This window comes from Bombina bombina, chromosome 10 (assembly GCF_027579735.1).
Source record: "Bombina bombina isolate aBomBom1 chromosome 10, aBomBom1.pri, whole genome shotgun sequence".
Lineage (NCBI taxonomy): Eukaryota > Metazoa > Chordata > Amphibia > Anura > Bombinatoridae > Bombina > Bombina bombina.
In genome coordinates, this window is record NC_069508.1 from 208766027 (window position 1) to 208789492 (window position 23466).

Below are 23466 nucleotides of genomic sequence, written 5' to 3' on the forward strand. Positions count from 1 at the left end.
AAAGGGCAGACCTTATTTGGGCCCGGGTTGAAAGAGATTATCGCTGACATTACAGGAGGTAAAGGCCATGCCCTGCCTCAGGACAAAGCCAAGACTAGACAGTCTAATTTTCGTTCCTTTCGTAATTTCAAAGCAGGAGCAGCATCAACTTCCTCTGCACCAAAACAGGAAGGAGCTGTTGCTCGCTACAGACAAGGCTGGAAACCTAACCAGTCCTGGAACAAGGGCAAGCAGACTAGGAAACCTGCTGCTGCCCCTAAAACAGCATGAATTGAGGGCCCCCGATCCGGGATCGGATCTAGTGGGGGGCAGACTTTCTCTCTTCGCCCAGGCTTGGGCAAGAGATGTTCAGGATCCCTGGGCGCTAGAGATAATATCTCAGGGATACCTTCTGGACTTCAAATACTCTCCTCCAAGAGAGAGATTTCATCTGTCAAGATTGTCAACAATCCAGACAAAGAAAGAGGCGTTTCTACGCTGCGTACAAGAGCTCTTGTTAATGGGAGTAATCCATCCAGTTCCACGATCGGAACAGGGACAGGGGTTTTACTCAAATCTGTTTGTGGTTCCCAAAAAAGAGGGAACTTTCAGACCAATCCTGGACTTAAAGATCCTAAACAAATTCCTAAGAGTTCCATCGTTCAAGATGGAGACTATTCGGACAATTTTACCTATGATCCAAGAGGGTCAGTACATGACCACTGTAGATTTAAAAGATGCTTACCTTCACATACCGATTCACAAAGATCATTATCGGTACCTAAGGTTTGCCTTCCTAGACAGGCATTACCAGTTTGTGGCTCTTCCATTCGGATTGGCTACAGCTCCAAGAATCTTCACAAAGGTTCTGGGTGCTCTTCTGGCGGTACTAAGACCGCGGGGAATCTCGGTAGCTCCATACCTAGACGACATTCTGATACAAGCTTCAAGCTTTCAAACTGCCAAGTCTCATACAGAGTTAGTGCTGGCATTTCTAAGGTCACATGGATGGAAGGTGAACGAAAAGAAAAGTTCACTCGTTCCACTCACAAGAGTTCCCTTCCTGGGGACTCTTATAGATTCTGTAGAAATTAAGATTTACCTGACAGAGGACAGGCTAACAAGACTTCAAAGTGCTTGCCGCACCCTTCATTCCATTCAACACCCGTCAGTGGCTCAATGCATGGAGGTAATCGGCTTAATGGTAGCGGCAATGGACATAGTACCCTTTGCACGCTTACACCTCAGACCACTGCAACTGTGCATGCTAAGTCAGTGGAATGGGGATTACTCAGACTTATCACCTTCTCTGAATCTGGATCAAGAGACCAGAAATTCTCTTCTATGGTGGCTTTCTCGGCCACATCTGTCCAGGGGGATGCCATTCAGCAGACCAGACTGGACAATTGTAACAACAGACGCCAGCCTTCTAGGTTGGGGTGCCGTCTGGAATTCTCTGAAGGCTCAGGGACAATGGAGTCAGGAGGAGAGTCTCCTGCCAATAAACATTCTGGAATTGAGAGCAGTTCTCAATGCCCTCCTGGCTTGGCCCCAGTTGACAACTCGGGGGTTCATCAGGTTTCAGTCGGACAACATCACGACTGTAGCTTACATCAACCATCAGGGAGGGACAAGAAGCTCCCTAGCTATGATGGAAGTATCTAAGATAATTCGCTGGGCAGAGTCTCACTCTTGCCACCTGTCAGCAATCCACATCCCGGGAGTGGAGAACTGGGAGGCGGATTTCTTAAGTCGTCAGACTTTTCATCCGGGGGAGTGGGAACTTCATCCGGAGGTCTTTGCCCAAATACTTCGACGTTGGGGCAAACCAGAGATAGATCTCATGGCGTCTCGACAGAACGCCAAGCTTCCTCGTTACGGGTCCAGATCCAGGGATCCAGGAGCAGTCCTGATAGATGCTCTGACAGCACCTTGGGACTTCAGGATGGCTTACGTGTTTCCACCCTTCCCGTTACTTCCTCGATTGATTGCCAGAATCAAACAAGAGAGAGCATCAGTGATTCTAATAGCACCTGCGTGGCCACGCAGGACTTGGTATGCAGACCTGGTGGACTTGTCATCCTGTCCACCTTGGTCTCTACCTCTGAAACAGGACCTTCTGATACAGGGTCCCTTCAAACATCAAAATCTAACTTCTCTGAAGCTGACTGCTTGGAAATTGAACGCTTGATTTTATCAAGACGTGGGTTTTCTGAGTCAGTTATTGATACCTTAATACAGGCTAGGAAACCTGTTACCAGAAAGATTTACCATAAGATATGGCGTAAATACCTATATTGGTGTGAATCCAAAGGTTACTCTTGGAGTAAGGTTAGGATTCCTAGGATATTGTCTTTTCTACAAGAAGGTTTAGAAAAGGGTTTATCTGCTAGTTCATTAAAGGGACAGATCTCAGCTCTGTCCATTCTGTTACACAAACGTCTGTCAGAAGTTCCTGACGTCCAGGCTTTTTGTCGGGCTTTGGCCAGGATTAAGCCTGTGTTTAAAACTGTTGCTCCACCATGGAGTTTAAACCTTGTTCTTAATGTTTTACAGGGCGTTCCGTTTGAACCCCTTCATTCCATTGATATAAAGTTGTTATCTTGGAAAGTTCTATTTTTAATGGCTATTTCCTCGGCTCGAAGAGTCTCTGAATTATCAGCCTTACATTGTGATTCTCCTTATTTGATTTTTCATTCGGATAAGGTAGTCCTGCGTACTAAACCTGGGTTCTTACCTAAGGTAGTTACTAACAGGAATATCAATCAAGAGATTGTTGTTCCTTCTTTATGCCCAAATCCTTCTTCAAAGAAGGAACGTCTACTGCACAACCTGGATGTAGTCCGTGCTCTAAAATTTTACTTACAGGCAACTAAGGAATTTCGACAAACGTCTTCTCTGTTTGTCATTTACTCTGGGCAGAGGAGAGGTCAAAAAGCTTCCGCTACCTCTCTTTCTTTTTGGCTTCGTAGCATAATTCGTTTAGCTTATGAGACTGCTGGACAGCAGCCTCCTGAAAGAATTACAGCTCATTCTACTAGAGCTGTGGCTTCCACTTGGGCCTTCAAGAATGAGGCCTCTGTTGAACAGATTTGCAAGGCTGCAACTTGGTCTTCGCTTCATACTTTTTCCAAATTTTACAAATTTGACACTTTTGCTTCATCGGAGGCTATTTTTGGGAGAAAGGTTCTTCAGGCAGTGGTTCCTTCTGTATAAAGAGCCTGCCTATCCCTCCCGTCATCCGTGTACTTTTGCTTTGGTATTGGTATCCCAGAAGTAATGATGACCCGTGGACTGATCACACTTAACAGAAGAAAACATAATTTATGCTTACCTGATAAATTCCTTTCTTCTGTAGTGTGATCAGTCCACGGCCCGCCCTGTTTTTAAGGCAGGTAAATATTTTTTAATTTATACTCCAGTAACCACTTCACCCTTGGCTTTTCCTTTCTCGTTGGTCCTTGGTCGAATGACTGGGAGTGACGTAGAGGGGAGGAGCTATATGCAGCTCTGCTGGGTGAATCCTCTTGCACTTCCTGTTGGGGAGGAGTAATATCCCAGAAGTAATGATGACCCGTGGACTGATCACACTACAGAAGAAAGGAATTTATCAGGTAAGCATAAATTATGTTTTTATTAATGTATAAAATGTGCGGCACACACTTCTTTATCGTAACAATTACCTATCGCAGTATTCTGCACATGAGCAAAACACTAAAGTTACACATTCCGACAGGTTTCAGCTGATCAGAGGTGGCGTCGAAATGTGCAAGAATTCACAACTCTCCCGTCGAATTCGGCTTGCACTGATCACCAATTTTAGTCATTCTCCTGTTAAAGCTGATTAGAAGTGACATCATTGCGCACATGCGCACAAGTGGTTTCACATTCCGACGGGTTCTTTTTTTTGATGCAACACCACCCCTGACACAGAGAGTGATCCTGTCTTACATCTAGTGATAATTGGCATTTTACGAGGTTATCTATTTGTACAACAGGCTTGTAATCTGTTGGAATATAAAACTCTGTAAAGTGGCAAGAGAGATACTATACATAAGGATTCTGATAGGTGAAACAAGAAAAATCACCAGCGCTCTAGGAGGGAATAAGGATTCTGATGGATTGGAATATACTACTTTATTATATGATTTTAATGTGTTCTTTGACAATATTGCATGTATTTATAGCTCTTATTATTGCTATTATTATTTTTATTAGGAGTGGAATTTCAGTCAATCAAAAGGATGTTTTTTTCTGGAAGACAACGGAGAGATAATGACCCATCATTATAAACTGCAAATTCTCCAAAAATCTACAGTTTATCTCACAATCAAACCTTTAAACCTCAGCAAAACTGAAGGTATGTCGCTGACAGGGCAAAGGAAGGTTGAGTGCATTGCCCTCTAGTGGTAAACAGGGGAAATAAAGATATGATACAATATATGATACAATGATATGATACAATGATATGATACAAAGATATGATACAAAGATATGACACAATATATGATACAAAGATATAATACAAGATCTGATACAAAGATATGATACAATGATATGATACAATGATATGATACAATGATATGATACAATGATATGATACAATGATATGAGACAATGATATGAGACAAAGATATGAGACAAAGATATGAGACAAAGATATGAGACAAAGATATGAGACAAAGATATGAGACAAAGATATGAGACAAAGATATGAGACAAAGATATGAGACAAAGATATGAGACAAAGATATGAGACAAAGATATGAGACAAAGATATGAGACAAAGATATGAGACAAAGATATGAGACAAAGATATGAGACAAAGATATGAGACAAAGATATGAGACAAAGATATGAGACAAAGATATGAGACAAAGATATGAGACAAAGATATGAGACAAAGATATGAGACAAAGATATGAGACAAAGATATGAGACAAAGATATGAGACAAAGATATGAGACAAAGATATGAGACAAAGATATGAGACAAAGATATGAGACAAAGATATGAGACAAAGATATGATGCAAAGATATGATGCAAAGATATGATACAAAGATATGATACAATATATCAGTGTTTTTCAACCAGTGTGCCGTGGCACACTAGTGTGCCGTGAGAGATCCTCAGGTGTGCCGCGGCAGACTGACAACAGTGTGACATATTTTTAAAATTTTGCTTGTTTTTTATTCTGGGCCGTTTTTTTATTTTGAGTGAGATGATGACTGAGGGTAACTGCGCAGCGACAGCTTGCCTCCCCGACCCGTGTTCACACTTAGAAGGAACCCCCACCCACTACAACACGTGCCTAGTGCCGGCTCTACACTCAGCACCACGCGACACTTCAATCCCCCATGCATGCTGGCACAGCTTTGCTCCTCCTCCAGAACAGTTCCAGCCAGGTCACGTCACTCGCGTTCCTTCTCCGCACAAGGAACATGACTGGAGGACTGGAGACTCACTGGAGACGAAGAGCGAGGAGCTCCACATATAATGTTGTGCTCCACAGTTAACACTTTTCCTGGTGCGCAGGGGGGGGGACTTTTCCCAGTGCGGGGGTGTCCCTCTTTCAAATTTTTAAATATTGGGAGGTATGTGAAAGGCTCATCAGGCATCATTTACAACCATGACATAATGACATTCATTCACAGACAATCATTATGATTGATTGTGAATGAATGTCAATATGTCATGTATAGTTTATAGAAGGCATGGCATGACAGCACAGTACAGTGTGTGTATGTATGTATGTATGTATATGGGATGGTGGTGTGCCGCAGGGTTTTTTAATGTAAAAAAGTGTGCCACAGCAAAAAAAAGGTTGAAAATCACTGCAATATATGATACAAAGATTGTATCATATATTTGTATCATATATTGTATCATAACTACAATATTTGTATCATATATTGTATCATATCTTTGTATCATATATTGTATCATAACTAAAAAGATATGATACAATATATGATACAAAGATTGTAGTTATTATACAATATATGATACAAAGATATGATACAATATATGATACAAAGATATAAGTTCTGATACAAAGATATAACACAATATATGATACAAAGATATGAGACAATATATGATACATATGATACAATATATGATCCAAAGATATGATAAGATCTGATCCAAAGATATGACACAATATATGATCCAAAGATATGATACAAGATCTAATCCAAAGATATGACACAATATATGATCCAAAGATATGACACAATATATGATCCAAAGATATGACACAATATATGATACAATATATGATACAAAGATATGATACAAAGATATGATACAATATATGATACAAAGATATGATGCAATATATGATACAAAGATATGATACAAAGATATGACACGATATATGATACAAAGATATGACACAATATATGATACAAAGATATGACACAAGATATGATACAATATATGATACAAAGATATGATACAAAGATATGACACAATATATGATACAAAGATATGACACAATATATGATACAAAGATATGACACAATATATGATACAAAGATATGATACAATATATGATACAAAGTTATGATACAAAGATATGACACAATATATGATACAAAGATATGATACAATATATGATACAAAGATATGATACAATATATGATACAAAGATATGACACAATATATAATACAAAGATATGACACAAGATCTGATACAAAGATATGACACAATATATGATACAAAGATATGACACAATATATGATACAAAGATATGACACAATATATGATACAAATATATGATACAAAGATATGACACAATATATGATACAAAGATATGACACAATATATGATACAAAGATATGACACAATATATGATACAAAGATAAGATATAAAGATATGACACAATATATGATACAAAGATATGACACAATATATGATACAATATATGATGCAAAGATATGACACAATAAACCCACCAATACTACAGAGTCTTTGGACACACCTGAGTCTGTATATCTCTCATGATCTTAAAGACTTGTGCTTGACACTTGTTTTGTAAACAAATATAAAGGGCTAGATTGCAAGTGGTGTGCAGTTGTTTGCGCATCTTTTCACCAGCCTTTGGCAATGAATAAAGCACAATCTAGTATTACAAGTGGATGGTTAAATATTTTACCCAAAGCTTCTTATGGAGCCTAAACTTTTTTCATGCACCCTATACTTTTAGTTTAGCGCAGGAAACACTATTAGCTCGCTCATTGCGCTCATATTACAAGTGGGTTAACTGTTGCGCTCAAGCACAATCCAAAATACTTTAGCGCTTTTAAAGATGAAGTAAAGCATTATTTTTAACAGTATAGCAAAGAACTACACAACGTGTGCACCCTTGGCTAAGCGCTCAGAAGCGGAGATTCATTCTACTGTCTGACATTCAGACGTGAGCGCACAGATAGAAGATGCTGATTACACTTAAAGGGCCACTAAACCCAAAATCTTTTTTTCATGATTCAGATAGAGAATAGAAATTTAAACAACATTACAATTTACTTCCATTATTTATTTTGCTTCATTTTTAAAATATCCTTAGTTGAAGAAAAAGCAATGCACATGGTGAGCCAATCACACAAGGCTTCTATGTGCAGCAACCAATCAGCAGCTACTGAGCATATCTAGATATGCTTTTCGTCAAAGAATATCAAGAGAATAAAACAAATTAGATAATATAAGTAAATTAGAAAGATGTTTAAAATTGCATTCTCTTTCTAAATCATAAAAGAAAAAATGTGGGTGGCATGTCCCTTTAATGTTAATGCACAATAGCTCCGCTTGTTATCTAGGGAATGTGAAGTTGATGACTGTATATGAATTTCTTTACAAAACTAAGCTTTTACTTTTTATATATATAATATTGTAGCACACTAAGTAGTTTACATTTAGAACTTAAAAGGACAGTCTACTTAAAAAAAATTTTTTTTTTAAATCAGATAATCCCTTTATTACCCACTAGTTGATAAGCCTACCCCAAGGGCAGTCTGTGTGTTAGAAATGTAACCCCCAAGCTACAAAAAATAAAAAGTAAAAATACAGAAAAAAAATAACAAATCTATAAAAAATAATCAAATTAAACCTAAACTAATACCCCTATAAAAGTAAAAAATCCCCCCAAAATAAAAACACCCCCTAATCTAATACTAAACTACCAATAGCCCTTAAAAGGGCTTTTTGTAGGGCATTGCCCTAAAGAAATCAGCTCTTTTACATTAAAAATAAACAAAGTCCCCCCTAACAGTAAACCCCCCCCCCAAAAAAAAACAACCTAACACTAATAAACCTAAACTACCCATTACCCCTAAAGGGGCATTTGTATGGGCTTTGCCCTTAAAAAGGCATTAAGCTCTTTTGCAATTTGCCTAGAAAAAACCTAATCTAAAAAAACATATCCAAAGTAGTATAGCAGCACCACCAATTTAATATAAAAGGATTATTTTATTAAAGGGACACTGAACCCAATGTTTTTCTTTCATGATTCAGATAGAGCAGCAATTTTAAGCAACTTTCTAATTTACTCCTATTATCATTTTTTTCTTTGTTCTCTTTCTATGTTTATTTGAAAAAGAAGGCATCTAAGCTATTTGTTTAGTTCAAGACCCTGGAAAGCACTTATTCATTGGTGGATGAATTTATGCACCAATCACCAAGAACAACCCAGGTTGTTCACCAAAAATGGGCCGGCATCTAAACTTACATTCTTGCATTTCAAATAAAGATACCAAGAGAATAAAGAAAATGTGATAACAGGAGTAAATTAGAAAGTTTCTTAAAATTGCATTCTCTATCTGAATCACAAAAGAAAAAAATTGGGTTCATTGTCCCTTTAAGCCAACATAAAACAGACATTTCGGATTTTCATCCTTAATCATGTCTAATGTGCATACATTTAAAATCAACCTTAAATAGGCTGTAACCACGCCCCCACATACACCTCTACGTATCTTAACCCTTACCTATACAAAATCACATCTATATCAAAAGACAATGCCATCTAGTGGTCAAGGTATATATTAGTTAAACACATAGTCAAATGTATTACTTAGATCCAATTTTTTGTGGGAGTCATTAATATATTGTATTCATCATATTCACATTCTATATCTAAATAGATTAATTATCCATTCATTATAACCATGCTCCCCAATCCATTTTCCTATTCATCCCATTTGGGATCATAGTCCCTAGTTCATGTATCCAATATAACTCCCTATTAAGCAGAATTTGTGTTCTATTCCATTCTTACATGTTCCAGTATCTGAAATCTTAACTGGCTTTGGCATGTTTTACAGATTTCAAACCCAGATGTTACAGAATTTATAAGTCCCCCTATGACTGCATTTAGAAGAGGTAAAAACCTTAAAGACACATTAGTGAGGGCTGATGTTGGTTCAAAAAAGGACAGACAAAGATATATTGGTGATAAAAATCTGGGATGTTTTCCCTGTCTTGGTTGTCAAAATTGCAACAGCATCATAAAAGCCCCCATTTGCACACATCCTCGGACACGTAAAAAATACAAACTAAGGGATCACTTTACCTGTAATACAAACTACGCGGTTTACTTGACTACACGGTTTACTTGATTAAGTGCCCGTGTGGGCTGGGGTATGTTGGCGAGACCACCCGCAAGGTGCGTGAACGCATCAATCAGCAGAAGAGCAATATCAGAACAGGTAATCTGGAGGCCCCTGTGTCCAATCATTTTATCAAGGCAGGACATCAAATAAACCAGTTAAGATTTCAGATACTTGAACATGTAAGAATGCCCAGAAGAGGGGGGAATAGAACAAAAATTCTGCTTAATAGGGAGTTATATTGGATACATGAACTAGGGACTATGATCCCAAATGGGATGAATAGGAAAATTGATTGGGGAGCATACTTATAATGAATGGATAATTAATCTATGTAGATATAGAATGTAAATATGATGAATACAATGTATTGGTGACTCCCCAAAAAATTGGATCTAAGTAATACATTTGACTATGTGTTTAACTAATATATACCTTGACCACTAGATGGCATTGTCTTTTGATATAGATGTGATTTTGTATAGGTAAGGGTTAAGATAAGTAGAGGTGTATGTGGGGGCGTGGTTACAGCCTATTTAAGGTTGATTTTAAATGTATGCACATTAGACATGAGTAAGGATGAAAATCCGAAATGTTGTCTGTTTTATGTTGGCTTAATAAAATAATCCTTTTATATTAAATTGGTGGTGCTGCTATACTACTTTGGATATTACTTTTACGTACCGTGGTGCTGGTCTGCTAGCTTGCACACCTGCAAACATTTGCTACCCCAGTGGTGGGGGTTACCTTGGTGCCATTTCACATTGGACTTACCCTAACACTAAAGCCCCAAATAGGTACTCACGGTTTCAGAAGTCCGACTATCATCTTCATCTACATCGAAGGCAGCGTGGAGTGGAGGTCCGGAGCAGTCTTCCCAGAAGTGGCAATCTTCTGCGGTGGTCATCTTTGGCGGCGTTGGAGGTCCTTGGCAGCGACAGTCCTCAGCGGTGGCGGCAGGGCCGTCTTTAACACAGGGCAAAAGGGGCAGCTGCCCAGGGCCCAGTCTCTGTTGAGGGGTCCAAGAGTCCTTAAAGAAAATAATTTTTTCTCCAACATAGGTGTGTCCGGTCCACGGCGTCATCCTTACTTGTGGGATATTCTCCTCCCCAACAGGAAATGGCAAAGAGCCCAGCAAAGCTGGTCACATGATCCCTCCTAGGCTCCGCCTACCCCAGTCATTCTCTTTGCCGTTGTACAGGCAACATCTCCACGGAGATGGCTTAGAGTTTTTTAGTGTTTAACTGTAGTTTTTCATTATTCAATCAAGAGTTTGTTATTTTCAAATAGTGCTGGTACGTACTATTTACTCAGAAACAGAAAAGAGATGAAGAATTCTGTTTGTATGAGGAAAATGATTTTAGCAACCGTAACTAAAATCCATGGCTGTTCCACACAGGACTGTTGAGAGCAATTAACTTCAGTTGGGGGAACAGTTTGCAGTCTCTTGCTGCTTGAGGTATGACACATTCTAACAAGACGATGTAATGCTGGAAGCTGTCATTTTCCCTATGGGATCCGGTAAGCCATGTTTATTACGATTGTAAATAAGGGCTTCACAAGGGCTTATTTAAACTGTAGACTTTTTCTGGACTAAATCGATTGATTATTAACACATATTTAGCCTTGAGGAATCATTTTATCTGGGTATTTTGATATAATAATATCGGCAGGCACTGTTTTAGACACCTTATTCTTTAGGGGCTTTCCCCAAGCATAGGCAGAGTCTCATTTTCGCGCCGGTGTTGCGCACTTGTTTTTGAGAGGCATGGCATGCAGTCGCATGTGAGAGGAGCTCTGATACTTATAAAAGACTTCTGAAGGCGTCATTTGGTATCGTATTCCCCTTTGGGTTTGGTTGGGTCTCAGCAAAGCAGATACCAGGAACTGTAAAGGGGTTTAAAGCTTAAAACGGCTCCGGTTCCGTTATTTTAAGGGTTAAAGCTTCCAAAATTGGTGTGCAATATTTTCAAGGCTTTAAGACGCTGTGGTGAAAATTTGGTGAATTTTGAACAATTCCTTCATGTTTTTTCGCAATTGCAGTAATAAAGTGTGTTCAGTTTAAAATTTAAAGTGACAGTAACGGTTTTATTTTAAAACGTTTTTTGTACTTTCTGATCAAGTTTATGCCTGTTTAACATGTCTGAACTACCAGATAGACTGTGTTCTGAATGTGGGGAAGCCAGAATTCCTATTCATTTAAATAAATGTGATTTATGTGATAATGACAATGATGCCCAAGATGATTCCTCAAGTGAGGGGAGTAAGCATGGTACTGCATCATTCCCTCCTTCGTCTACACGAGTCTTGCCCACTCAGGAGGCCCCTAGTACATCTAGCGCGCCAATACTCCTTACTATGCAACAATTAACGGCTGTAATGGATAATTCTGTCAAAAACATTTTAGCCAAAATGAACCCTTGTCAGCGTAAGCGTGGCTGCTCTGTTTTAGTTACTGAAGAGCATGACGATGCTGATATTAATATCTCTGAAGGGCCCCTAACCCAATCTGAGGGGGCCAGGGAGGTTTTGTCTGAGGGAGAAATTACTGATTTAGGGAACATTTCTCAGCAGGCTGAATCTGATGTGATTACATTTAAATTTAAATTGGAACATCTCCGCATTTTGCTTAAGGAGGTATTATCCACTCTGGATGATTGTGAAAATTTAGTCATCCCAGAGAAACTATGTAAAATGGACAAGTTCCTAGAGGTGCCGGGGCTCCCAGAAGCTTTTCCTATACCCAAGCGGGTGGCGGACATTGTTAATAAAGAATGGGAAAGGCCCGGTATTCCTTTCGTCCCTCCCCCCATATTTAAAAAATTGTTTCCTATGGTCGACCCCAGAAAGGACTTATGGCAGTCAGTCCCCAAGGTCGAGGGAGCGGTTTCTACTTTAAACAAACGCACCACTATTCCAATAGAGGATAGTTGTGCTTTCAAAGATCCTATGGATAAAAAATTAGAAGGTTTGCTTAAAAAGATGTTTGTTCAGCAGGGTTACCTTCTACAACCCATTTCATGCATTGTCCCTGTCACTACTGCCGCATATTTCTGGTTTGATGAACTGCTTAAGGTGCTCGATAGTGACTCTCCTCCTTATGAGGAGATTATGGACAGAATCAATGCTCTCAAATTGGCTAATTCTCTCACTCTAGACGCCTCTTTGCAATTGGCTAAGTTAGCGGCTAAGAACTCCGGGTTTGCTATTGTGGCGCGCAGAGCGCTTTGGTTGAAATCTTGGTCGGCTGATGCGTCTTCCAAGAACAAGCTACTAAACATTCCTTTCAAGGGGAAAACGTTGTTTGGTCCTGACTTGAAAGAGATTATCTCTGATATCACTGGGGGTAAGGGCCACGCCCTTCCTCAGGATCGGCCTTTCAAGGCAAAAAATAGACCTAATTTTCGTCCCTTTCGTAAAAACGGACCAGCCCAAGGTGCTACGTCCTCTAAGCAAGAGGGTAATACTTCTCAGGCCAAGCCAGCTTGGAGACCAATGCAAGGCTGGAACAAGGGAAAGCAGGCCAAGAAACCTGCCACTGCTACCAAGACAGCATGAAATATTGGCCCCCGATCCGGGACCGGATCTGGTGGGGGGCAGACTCTCTCTCTTCGCTCAGGCTTGGGCAAGAGATGTTCTGGATCCTTGGGCGCTAGAAATAGTCTCCCAGGGTTATCTACTGGAATTCAAGGGACTTCCCCCAAGGGGGAGGTTCCACAGGTCGCAGTTGTCTTCAGACCACATAAAAAGACAGGCGTTCTTACATTGTGTAGAAGACCTGTTAAAAATGGGAGTGATTCATCCTGTTCCATTAAGAGAACAAGGGATGGGGTTCTACTCCAATCTGTTCATAGTTCCCAAAAAAGAGGGAACGTTCAGACCAATCCTAGATCTCAAGATCTTAAACAAATTTCTCAAGGTCCCATCGTTCAAGATGGAAACCATTCGAACTATCCTTCCTTCCATCCAGGAAGGTCAATTCATGACCACGGTGGATTTAAAGGATGCGTATCTACATATTCCTATCCACAAGGAACATCATCGGTTCCTAAGGTTTGCATTCCTGGACAAACATTACCAGTTCGTGGCGCTTCCTTTCGGATTAGCCACTGCTCCAAGGATTTTCACAAAGGTACTAGGGTCCCTTCTAGCGGTGCTAAGACCAAGGGGCATTGCAGTAGTACCTTACCTGGACGACATTCTGATTCAAGCGTCGTCCCTTCCTCAAGCAAAGGCTCACACGGACATTGTCCTGGCCTTTCTCAGATCTCACGGCTGGAAAGTGAACGTGGAAAAGAGTTCTCTATCCCCGTCAACAAGGGTTCCCTTCTTGGGAACAATTATAGACTCCTTAGAAATGAGGATCTTTCTAACAGAGGCCAGAAAAACAAAGCTTCTGGACTCTTGTCGGATACTTCATTCCGTTCCTCTTCCTTCCATAGCTCAGTGCATGGAAGTGATCGGTTTGATGGTGGCGGCGATGGACATAGTTCCTTTTGCGCGCATTCATCTAAGACCATTACAACTGTGCATGCTCAGTCAGTGGAATGGGGACTATACAGACTTGTCTCCGAAGATACAAGTAAATCAGAGGACCAGAGACTCACTCCGTTGGTGGCTGTCCCTGGACAATCTGTCTCAAGGGATGATGTTCCACAGACCAGAGTGGGTCATTGTCACGACCGACGCCAGTCTGATAGGCTGGGGCGCGGTCTGGGGATCCCTGAAAGCTCAGGGTCTTTGGTCTCGGGAAGAATCTCTTCTACCGATAAATATTCTGGAACTGAGAGCGATATTCAATGCTCTCCAGGCCTGGCCCCAGCTTGCGAGGACCAGGTTCATACGGTTTCAATCAGACAACATGACGACTGTTGCGTACATCAACCATCAGGGGGGAACAAGAAGTTCCCTAGCGATGGAAGAAGTAACCAAAATTATTCTTTGGGCGGAGTCTCACTCCTGCCACCTGTCTGCTATCCACATCCCAGGAGTGGAAAATTGGGAAGCGGATTTTCTGAGTCGGCAGACATTGCATCCGGGGGAGTGGGAACTCCATCCGGAAATCTTTGCCCAAGTCACTCACCTGTGGGGCATTCCAGACATGGATCTGATGGCCTCTCGTCAGAACTTCAAAGTTCCTTGCTACGGGGCCAGATCCAGGGATCCCAAGGCGGCTCTAGTGGATGCACTAGTAGCACCTTGGACCTTCAAACTAGCTTATGTGTTCCCGCCATTTCCTCTCATCCCCAGGCTGATAGCCAGGATCAAGCAGGAGAGGGCGTCGGTGATCTTGATAGCTCCTGCGTGGCCACGCAGGACTTGGTATGCAGATCTGGTGAATATGTCATCGGCTCCACCTTGGAAGCTACCTTTGAGACGAGACCTTCTTGTTCAGGGTCCGTTCGAACATCCGAATCTGGTTTCACTCCAGCTGACTGCTTGGAGATTGAACGCTTGATTTTATCGAAGCGAGGATTCTCAGATTCTGTTATCGATACTCTTGTTCAGGCCAGAAAGCCTGTGACTAGAAAGATTTACCACAAAATTTGGAAAAAATATATCTGTTGGTGTGAATCTAAAGGATTCCCTTGGGACAAGGTTAAGATTCCTAGGATTCTATCCTTCCTTCAAGAAGGATTGGACAAAGGATTATCTGCTAGTTCCCTGAAGGGACAGATTTCTGCCTTGTCGGTATTACTTCACAAAAAGCTGGCAGCTGTGCCAGATGTTCAAGCCTTTGTTCAGGCTCTGGTTAGAATCAAGCCTGTTTACAAACCTTTGACTCCTCCTTGGAGTCTCAATTTAGTTCTTTCAGTTCTTCAGGGGGTTCCGTTTGAACCCTTACATTCCGTTGATATTAAGTTATTATCTTGGAAAGTTGTTTCTAACAAAAACATTAACCAGGAGATTATCGTACCTTCTCTGTGTCCAAAACCAGTTTCAAAGAAGGAACGTTTGTTGCACAATTTGGATGTTGTTCGCGCTCTAAAATTCTATTTAGATGCTACAAAGGATTTTAGACAAACATCTTCCTTGTTTGTTGTTTATTCAGGTAAAAGGAGAGGTCAAAAAGCAACTTCTACCTCTCTCTCTTTTTGGATTAAAAGCATCATCAGATTGGCTTACGAGACTGCCGGACGGCAGCCTCCCGAAAGAATCACAGCTCATTCCACTAGGGCTGTGGCTTCCACATGGGCCTTCAAGAACGAGGCTTCTGTTGATCAGATATGTAGGGCAGCGACTTGGTCTTCACTGCACACTTTTACCAAATTTTACAAGTTTGATACTTTTGCTTCTTCTGAGGCTATTTTTGGGAGAAAGGTTTTGCAAGCCGTGGTGCCTTCCATTTAGGTGACCTGATTTGCTCCCTCCCTTCATCCGTGTCCTAAAGCTTTGGTATTGGTTCCCACAAGTAAGGATGACGCCGTGGACCGGACACACCTATGTTGGAGAAAACAGAATTTATGTTTACCTGATAAATTTCTTTCTCCAACGGTGTGTCCGGTCCACGGCCCGCCCTGGTTTTTTTAATCAGGTCTGATATTTTATTTTCTTTAACTACAGTCACCACGGTACCATATGGTTTCTCCTATGCAAATATTCCTCCTTAACGTCGGTCGAATGACTGGGGTAGGCGGAGCCTAGGAGGGATCATGTGACCAGCTTTGCTGGGCTCTTTGCCATTTCCTGTTGGGGAGGAGAATATCCCACAAGTAAGGATGACGCCGTGGACCGGACACACCGTTGGAGAAAGAAATTTATCAGGTAAACATAAATTCTGTTTTTTTTATTTTTTTTTTATGGTTCATACCTGACTGTTGATGTGACATGGGGAACACACACATTCAGTCCTAATACTGTCCCAGTCAAAATTACTCTGTTTTTATATATATATATATATATATATATATATATATATATATATATATATATATATATATATATATATATATATATATATATATATATATATATATATATATATATATATATTTTTTAAAGAACTGTGCGAGACCGTGCCGGTGTTATGTTTCATGCCAAGCTATTGCAATGTGCTGTTTTAGATGTGCACTGTGCAGCACTGAATGCAAAGCCCTAACTCTGCATCCAGCCATTTCCACTGCATCAGAAAAGGTCCTACTGGGGTTACCACTGTTACCAGGTAACTGCTCTGGTTGTGGGGATTGCTTCTGGGTAGGGCTGACTGTAGGCGCATGCAGCAGAAACCTGGAGCGGCAGGCACGTTAGGATTTGAGCATCTGTGCAGCTGCATACACTGCTCTCTTCAGTCTTGAGGCTGTGTGACTCATCTCACACTGTATCCATGCAGCCTTGGACAGACAACATCCAGTCTACTGGTCCCCTTAGCCCTGCTCTTTCTGCTGTGGCCCTAAGATCAACTAACTGAAGTTTGTTAGGGGAACAGTGCTTTGTAGAAAGGTGTCAGTGGGAAGAATAAGTGAGTGCACACACGCCCCTCCCCATGCAGCATTGTCTAGTGCAGGGTGAGAGGGAACTTGTTCCTAGCAAAGAAGTGACATGTGCTGCTGTGGCTGATGTATAGTGTCATGCTGATGCTTCACACATTAATGTAAGGTTTATTTTTATAGTTTTTATTTTCTCTCTGTCTCAGATTTTACAGCTTCCCTTAGTAGTTCTGCTGTTCCAGTCAGTAAACTTATATTTGTCTGCACCTCCATGCTTCCTCCTCAGTCTTTACCTTGCTTTGCTCCTGTTGGCTGCCCTAAATCTCTTTAACCAGCTAACCTCATACCAGAATCGCATTCAAAAGAATATTAAATTAATCCACAGTGGAGAAATGTATATATTTATTTACTTATTAGTACTGCTTATGTCCAGTTTCACATATTGCAATTTATTTCATTTTTTTTAAATGATTAGCCCAGCAGTGGATGATCCACCGCTGGGATAATAATTTAAAAAAAAATTGATTTAGTTGTTTTTTGGGATGTTGGGGTGGAGAGTGAAATTGTGGGTGGGGGGGGGCAAGAAATTTTTTGCCCAGGGTCCAGTCAATATTAAAGACGGCCCTGGGTGGCGGTGATCCTCGTCGGCATGGAGGATTCTCTTCATCCGATGTTTGTGGTATACTAAATATTGAATGCAAGGTACCAAAATCAATTTGGAGTACATTGCTTTCCTATTGGCTGAATTTTTCAAAACAGCCAGTAAGATTAGAGCTACTAAAATCCTATTGGCTGTTCAAATCAGCCAATAAGATTTCAGTAGCTCTCATCCTATTGGCTGCTAAATTTTTCAAAACAGCCAATAGGATTAGAGCTAATAAAATCCTATTTCAGTAGCTCTCATCCTATTGGCTGATTTTGAAAATTTCAGCCAATAGGAATTCAAGGTACCCCAAAAATATGGGGTACCTTGAATTCAATCTTCAGTGTGCGGTGGATGATCGCATGAAGAGGAACCTCCACGCCTCCGCCAAGGACTGCCGCCGAGGATCGCCACTTCTGAGAAGACCGCTCCGAGCCTCCTTCGCTGTGGATGAAGATGATGGACCCGCCTGGAAGAAGACCTCCTGCAGACTTCTGAAACCGTGAGTGCCTATTTGGGGCATTTTTTTTTTTTTTTTTTGGGAGTTTTTGTTTTTTGAACATTAGGGTTTTTTTGGGGCAAATTTTTTATTTTCTATTGTAATGTAGTATTTTTTTTTAAATTGTAATTAAGGGGTTAATTTAGGGGGTGTTAGGTTAGGGGGCTTAGTCATTAAATTAGTTTTTTGTGTTGTGGGGGTTGGCGGTGTAGGAGTTAATAGGTAAATTGGGTTTAATGCGTTGTGGGGGTTTGGCGGATTAGGGGTTAATTATTCATTATTTTTTTAATACTTATTGCGGGCTTTTATTTTTGTAATGCTCCGTTTTCCTTCGCTGCATCCTGGTGGATTCCGAAAATGGCAGGGCTGGAATCTTTCACCACCGGGCCATTTTCGTAATCCACCTGGCTGAGCACGCTGCCAACATTCCTTTGAGGATGCGTGCACAACTGGAGACACCGACGGACATGTTACAAACGCGATTATAGTATAGATTTCACAGCTTTGTATAACCAACACTGTTATATTAATATACTTTTTACCTCTGTAATTAACTTGTATCTAAGCTTTTGTAGATCTATCTCAGTTCTCTTGATAGACATGCATTTTAGCCAATCAGTGCTGATCTGATAAATTACTCCATGGGAGTGGGCACAATGTTATATTTATGGCACACATGAACTAGCAGTGTCTAACTGTGAAAACTGTCAAAATGTCCTAAGGCAGCCTTCAAGGGCTTAGAAATCAGTTTGAGCCTACCTAGGTTTAGCTTTCAACAAAGAGTACCTGGGGCACCATTTCATATGCGGCGTCACCCGCAAAAGCCGGCGACGCCGGTTTTTACACGATTTTGGTATTATATATACGGCGTAGCATACAAGTTACGCGCGTATATATTTCACCTGTCGCCCGCAATTTGTACTCCCATAAGCTAACATGGGACCGCATAACAAATCGGTATCCAATATTCAGCGCAAGGATTTACGTCGCCATACTAAGGCAGCCGCAGCAGGCCTTGCGCTGAGTATAGGAGCATCGTAACTCCCGAAACTACCTGCAAAAATAAACTAACACCTAACGCATGCGCAATATCTATCTACCTGTCAATCGCCAACCCTCACCTGCAGCGCTATAGGGATTTTAACAACTGCCACAATAGCGGCGTTATTTTACCTCCCTATAGCGCTATTACAGGTTTAAAAAAGGCAGGCTTTTGCGGCGATGAAATCAAGCTGCTTTGACGTGCTTGTGTACAATTTCCCCATAGACATTAATGGGGAGAGCCGGCAAAAAAAAGCCTAACACCTGAGATCGCGGAATGAAAAGCTCTGTAACGCAGCCCCATTGATGTCTATGGGGAAATAAAAAGTTGCGTTTAAACCTAACACCCTAACATAAACCCAGAGTCTAAACAGCCCTAATCTGCTGCCCCCCGACATCACCGCCACCTACATACAATTATTAACCCCTAATCTCCCACCCCCAACATAGTTATTAACCCCTTATCTACCGCCCCCGACATCGCCGTCACCTACATACAGTTATTAATCCCTAATCTGCCACCCCCAAACAGTTATTAATCCCTAATCTGCCACCCCCAACATTGCTGCCACCTACATACAGTTATTAACCCCTAATCTGCCACCTACATAAAATTATTAACCCCTAATATGCCGCTCCCGATGTTGCCACGACTATACTAAAGTTATTAACCCCTAAACCTCTGGCCTCCCACATCACTACCACTAAATAAATCCATTAACCCCTAAACCTAACCCTAACGTAACCCTAAGCCTAACACCCCCTAACTTTAGCATAATTAAAATACAGCTAAACTAAAGTTACAATTAATAACTAAATTAATAACTATTTTAAACTAAATACAAACTTACCTGTAAAATAAAACTTAAGCTAGCTACAATATAACTAATAGTTTTTTTAACTAGGTAGACTAGTTACTAAATAGTTTATTAACTATTTACTAACTACCTAGTTAAAATAACTATAAACTTACCTGTCAAAACCTAAGCTGCCTTACACTAAAACCAAACATAAAAAAAAAAAACACTAAAATTACTAAAAATTAAAATAACTAAATTACATAAAAAAACACACTAAATTACAAAAAATAAGAAACAAATTATCAAAAATAAAAAAGAATTACACCTAATCTAATAGCCCTATCAAAATAAAAAGTCCCCCCAAAATAAAATAAAAAACCCTAGCATACAATAACTACAAATGGCCTTTAAAAGGGCCTTTTATGGGGATTGCCCCAAAGAAATCAGCTCTTTTACCTGTAAGAAAAATACAAACACCCCCCCAACAGTAAAACCCACCACCCCCACAACCAGCCAATATAATTTCAGTAGCTCTCATCCTATTGGCTGATTTGAACAGCCAATAGGATTCGAGTAGCTCTCATCCTATTGGCTGATTTTGGTAGGGGTTTTTCCCTGCTTTGTTTGCCATGTGCTGCTGGCAGACATTTTACTCACCTCTCTTGCTGACTCTGGTGCATAGTGTGTGATGCGGCTCATTTCCTGCACGTCCTGTTATGGCCAGATTGGTATACATCATCCGTGTGAGACAGGTTGCAGTCTCAGAATTGTGATGTCATCACTTATTATTTAAAGGGCCTCTGTTCAGTATGCTTTGCCCTTGCATTGTCTCAAACCTGTTTGTGAGAGTTCCAGTTCCTGTGTATTACCTGGCTGTCTGACGTCCCTCCTGGTTCCTGATCCCTGGCTTGTTCCTGACTCTGCTGTTCTCCTTGTTCCTGATTCCGGCTCGTCTGACTATTCGCTTTGGCTCCTGACTCGGCTCGTCTGACTACCAGCTCTGGTTTTGACTCCTGGCTTGTTATTTGACTTGTGGACTTTTTATTATTTTTTGCTATTAATAAAGGTGTGATTATTTTTGCACTTCTCGTCTCAGTCTGATTCCTGGCACCCTGACAGATTTTGAATTTGAAGAATCAAATCAGCCAATAGGAATTCAAGGGACTCCATTTTTAATCGTGTACCTTGAATTCACTATCCAGTGTACGGCGGCGATCGTACGAAGAAGATCCTCCACGCTCCATGGCTCTGCGGTCACCGGTCTTCAGTTCCAGGATTGCCGGTCTTCAGCTACGTCCTCCACTCCGCGCTGGATTGTTCCTGGAAGAAGAAAGAAGAGGTCGCCGCTTGGAAGAAGACTTCACCGCATGGGAGAGGACCTTCTCCGCCGGACTTCAGGAACGGTGAGTACCAACCTGGGGGTTAGACTTGGGTTTTTTATTTTTTTATTTTATTTATTTAGATTAGGGTGGGCACTTTGTAAAAGAGCTAAATGCCCTTTTAAGGTCAATGCCCAAACAAATGCCCTTTTCAGGGCAATGGGTAGTTTAGGTTTTTTTAGTGTTAGTTTTTTTTATTTTGGGGGGTTTGGTGGGTGGGGGTTTTACTGTTAGGGGGGACTTTGTGTATTTTTAATGTAAAAGAGCTAATTATCTTGGGGCAATGCCCTGCAAAAAGCCCTTTTAAGGGCTACTGGTAGTTTGTTCTTAGAGTAGGGGGTGTTTTTATTTTTGGGGGCTTTTCTATTTTTATAGGGATTAGGTATAATTTTTTAAAATGTGATAATTTTGTTTTTTTATTTTCTGTAATCTTAGATGTTTTTTAATTTTATGTAATTGTAGCTTAATGGGACAGTCTACACCAGAATTTTAATTTTGACTAGACTGTCCCTTTAATTTATACTTAGTTTTTATTTTATTTTTAAAGTAGTGTTAGATTTTTTTTTTTATTTTAATAGTTAGTAACTTTAGTATTTTGTAATTTGGTTTCATTTAGGGGGTGTTAGGTTAGGGGGCTTAGTAATTTAATTATTTGCATTGTGGGCTTTGGTGTTTTAGGGGTTAATACTTTAATAGGTAGTTTGTGTTGTGGGTTAATGGCAGATTAGGGGTTAATAGTTTTATTAGGTAGTTTGCGATGTTGGGGTTGGCGGACTTAGGGGTTAATACTTTAGTTAGTACTTGCGGTGTGGGTTTGATGGCAGATATAGGGGTTAATAGTTTAAATAGGCATATTGCGTTGTGGGGGGGGTTAATTCTTTTATTAGTTCCGATGTGGGTTTGATGGCGGATATAGGGGTTTTACGTGTCGGGCTTATTTTTGGGAGGCGTGTTAGACTCTTACTGGAGATTTGATATTTTTTTTTATACTTTTCTTAGGTGCCGGCAGTTTCTAAAGTGCCGCAAGTCACTGGCGACTCCAGAAATTTGTATTGACGCTCATTTCTGGACATCGCTAGTTTATCCGACTTACGGCACTTTATGAACTGCCGGCACCCTATATGTAATAGCCTGATGTGCAAGGTGAAATTACGGCGGCGTGGGTTGCAGCGCTTGCGCTGAAGCCTGCGCTGTATATGTAGTCTCGCCCCAAAAGGAGAAAGCTAATCATGAAAGTTTTATTTTGACTTGACTTGAAATTTAGTGGTGCAGGAAATAGAACTGCAATGATTAAATTATCAATTTAAGCGCATGCATAGTAAATGTGTGTTTTTCTTTTGAGGGATTTTGTTTTTCGTTCACATCTAACACCAATCAGTTGTGTTGTGAGAAGGTTGGATTGCTCTTCAATAACCCGTCTGATAGATGGCCATCATTTTCAATTGCAGTAGTCCTTAATATGGCAAGAATAGCTTAACCTAGAGAAATGACATTACTTTAAGAAATGAAGGTCAGTCAATATGGAGCATTTAAAAACATTTCAAAGCACTATGGTAAAACAGGCAGAGACCCATCGTTACCTCTGCGGTGCAGGATACATTTATTAGCAGTGTTCCGCCCAGGATCTTTTTAATGAGCACAATGCTTATACATGTGTGTGTATATATATATATGTCTGTCTGTATGTATATGTGTGTGTGTATATGTGTGTGTGCATATGTCTGTATGTATATATATGTGTGTATGTGTGTGTGTGCATATGTGTGTATATATATGTCTGTATGTATATATATATATATATGTGTGTGTATGTGTGTGTGTGTATATATATATATATATATATATGTCTGTGTGTATATGTGTGTGTGCATATGTGTGTGTGTATATATATATATATATATATATATATATAGGGAGTGCAGAATTATTAGGCAAGTTGTATTTTTGAGGATTCATTTTATTATTGAACAACAACCATGTTCTCAATGAACCCAAAAAACTCATTAATATCAAAGCTGAATAGTTTTCGAAGTAGTTTTTAGTTTGTTTTTAGTTTTAGCTATTTTAGGGGGATATCTGTGTGTGCA

General features: G+C 40.3%; 1 protein-coding gene across 1 annotated transcript in view; it reads left to right on the forward strand.

Annotated features, from left to right (window-relative positions):
- The window catches only part of EFCAB7 (EF-hand calcium binding domain 7), a 182108-nt gene that overhangs the window by 61664 nt on the left and 96978 nt on the right, over nt 1–23466 (forward strand). Inside the window, 1 exon segment of the mRNA XM_053693673.1 lies at nt 4198–4339. Coding sequence (XP_053549648.1) covers nt 4198–4339 — 142 coding nt within the window.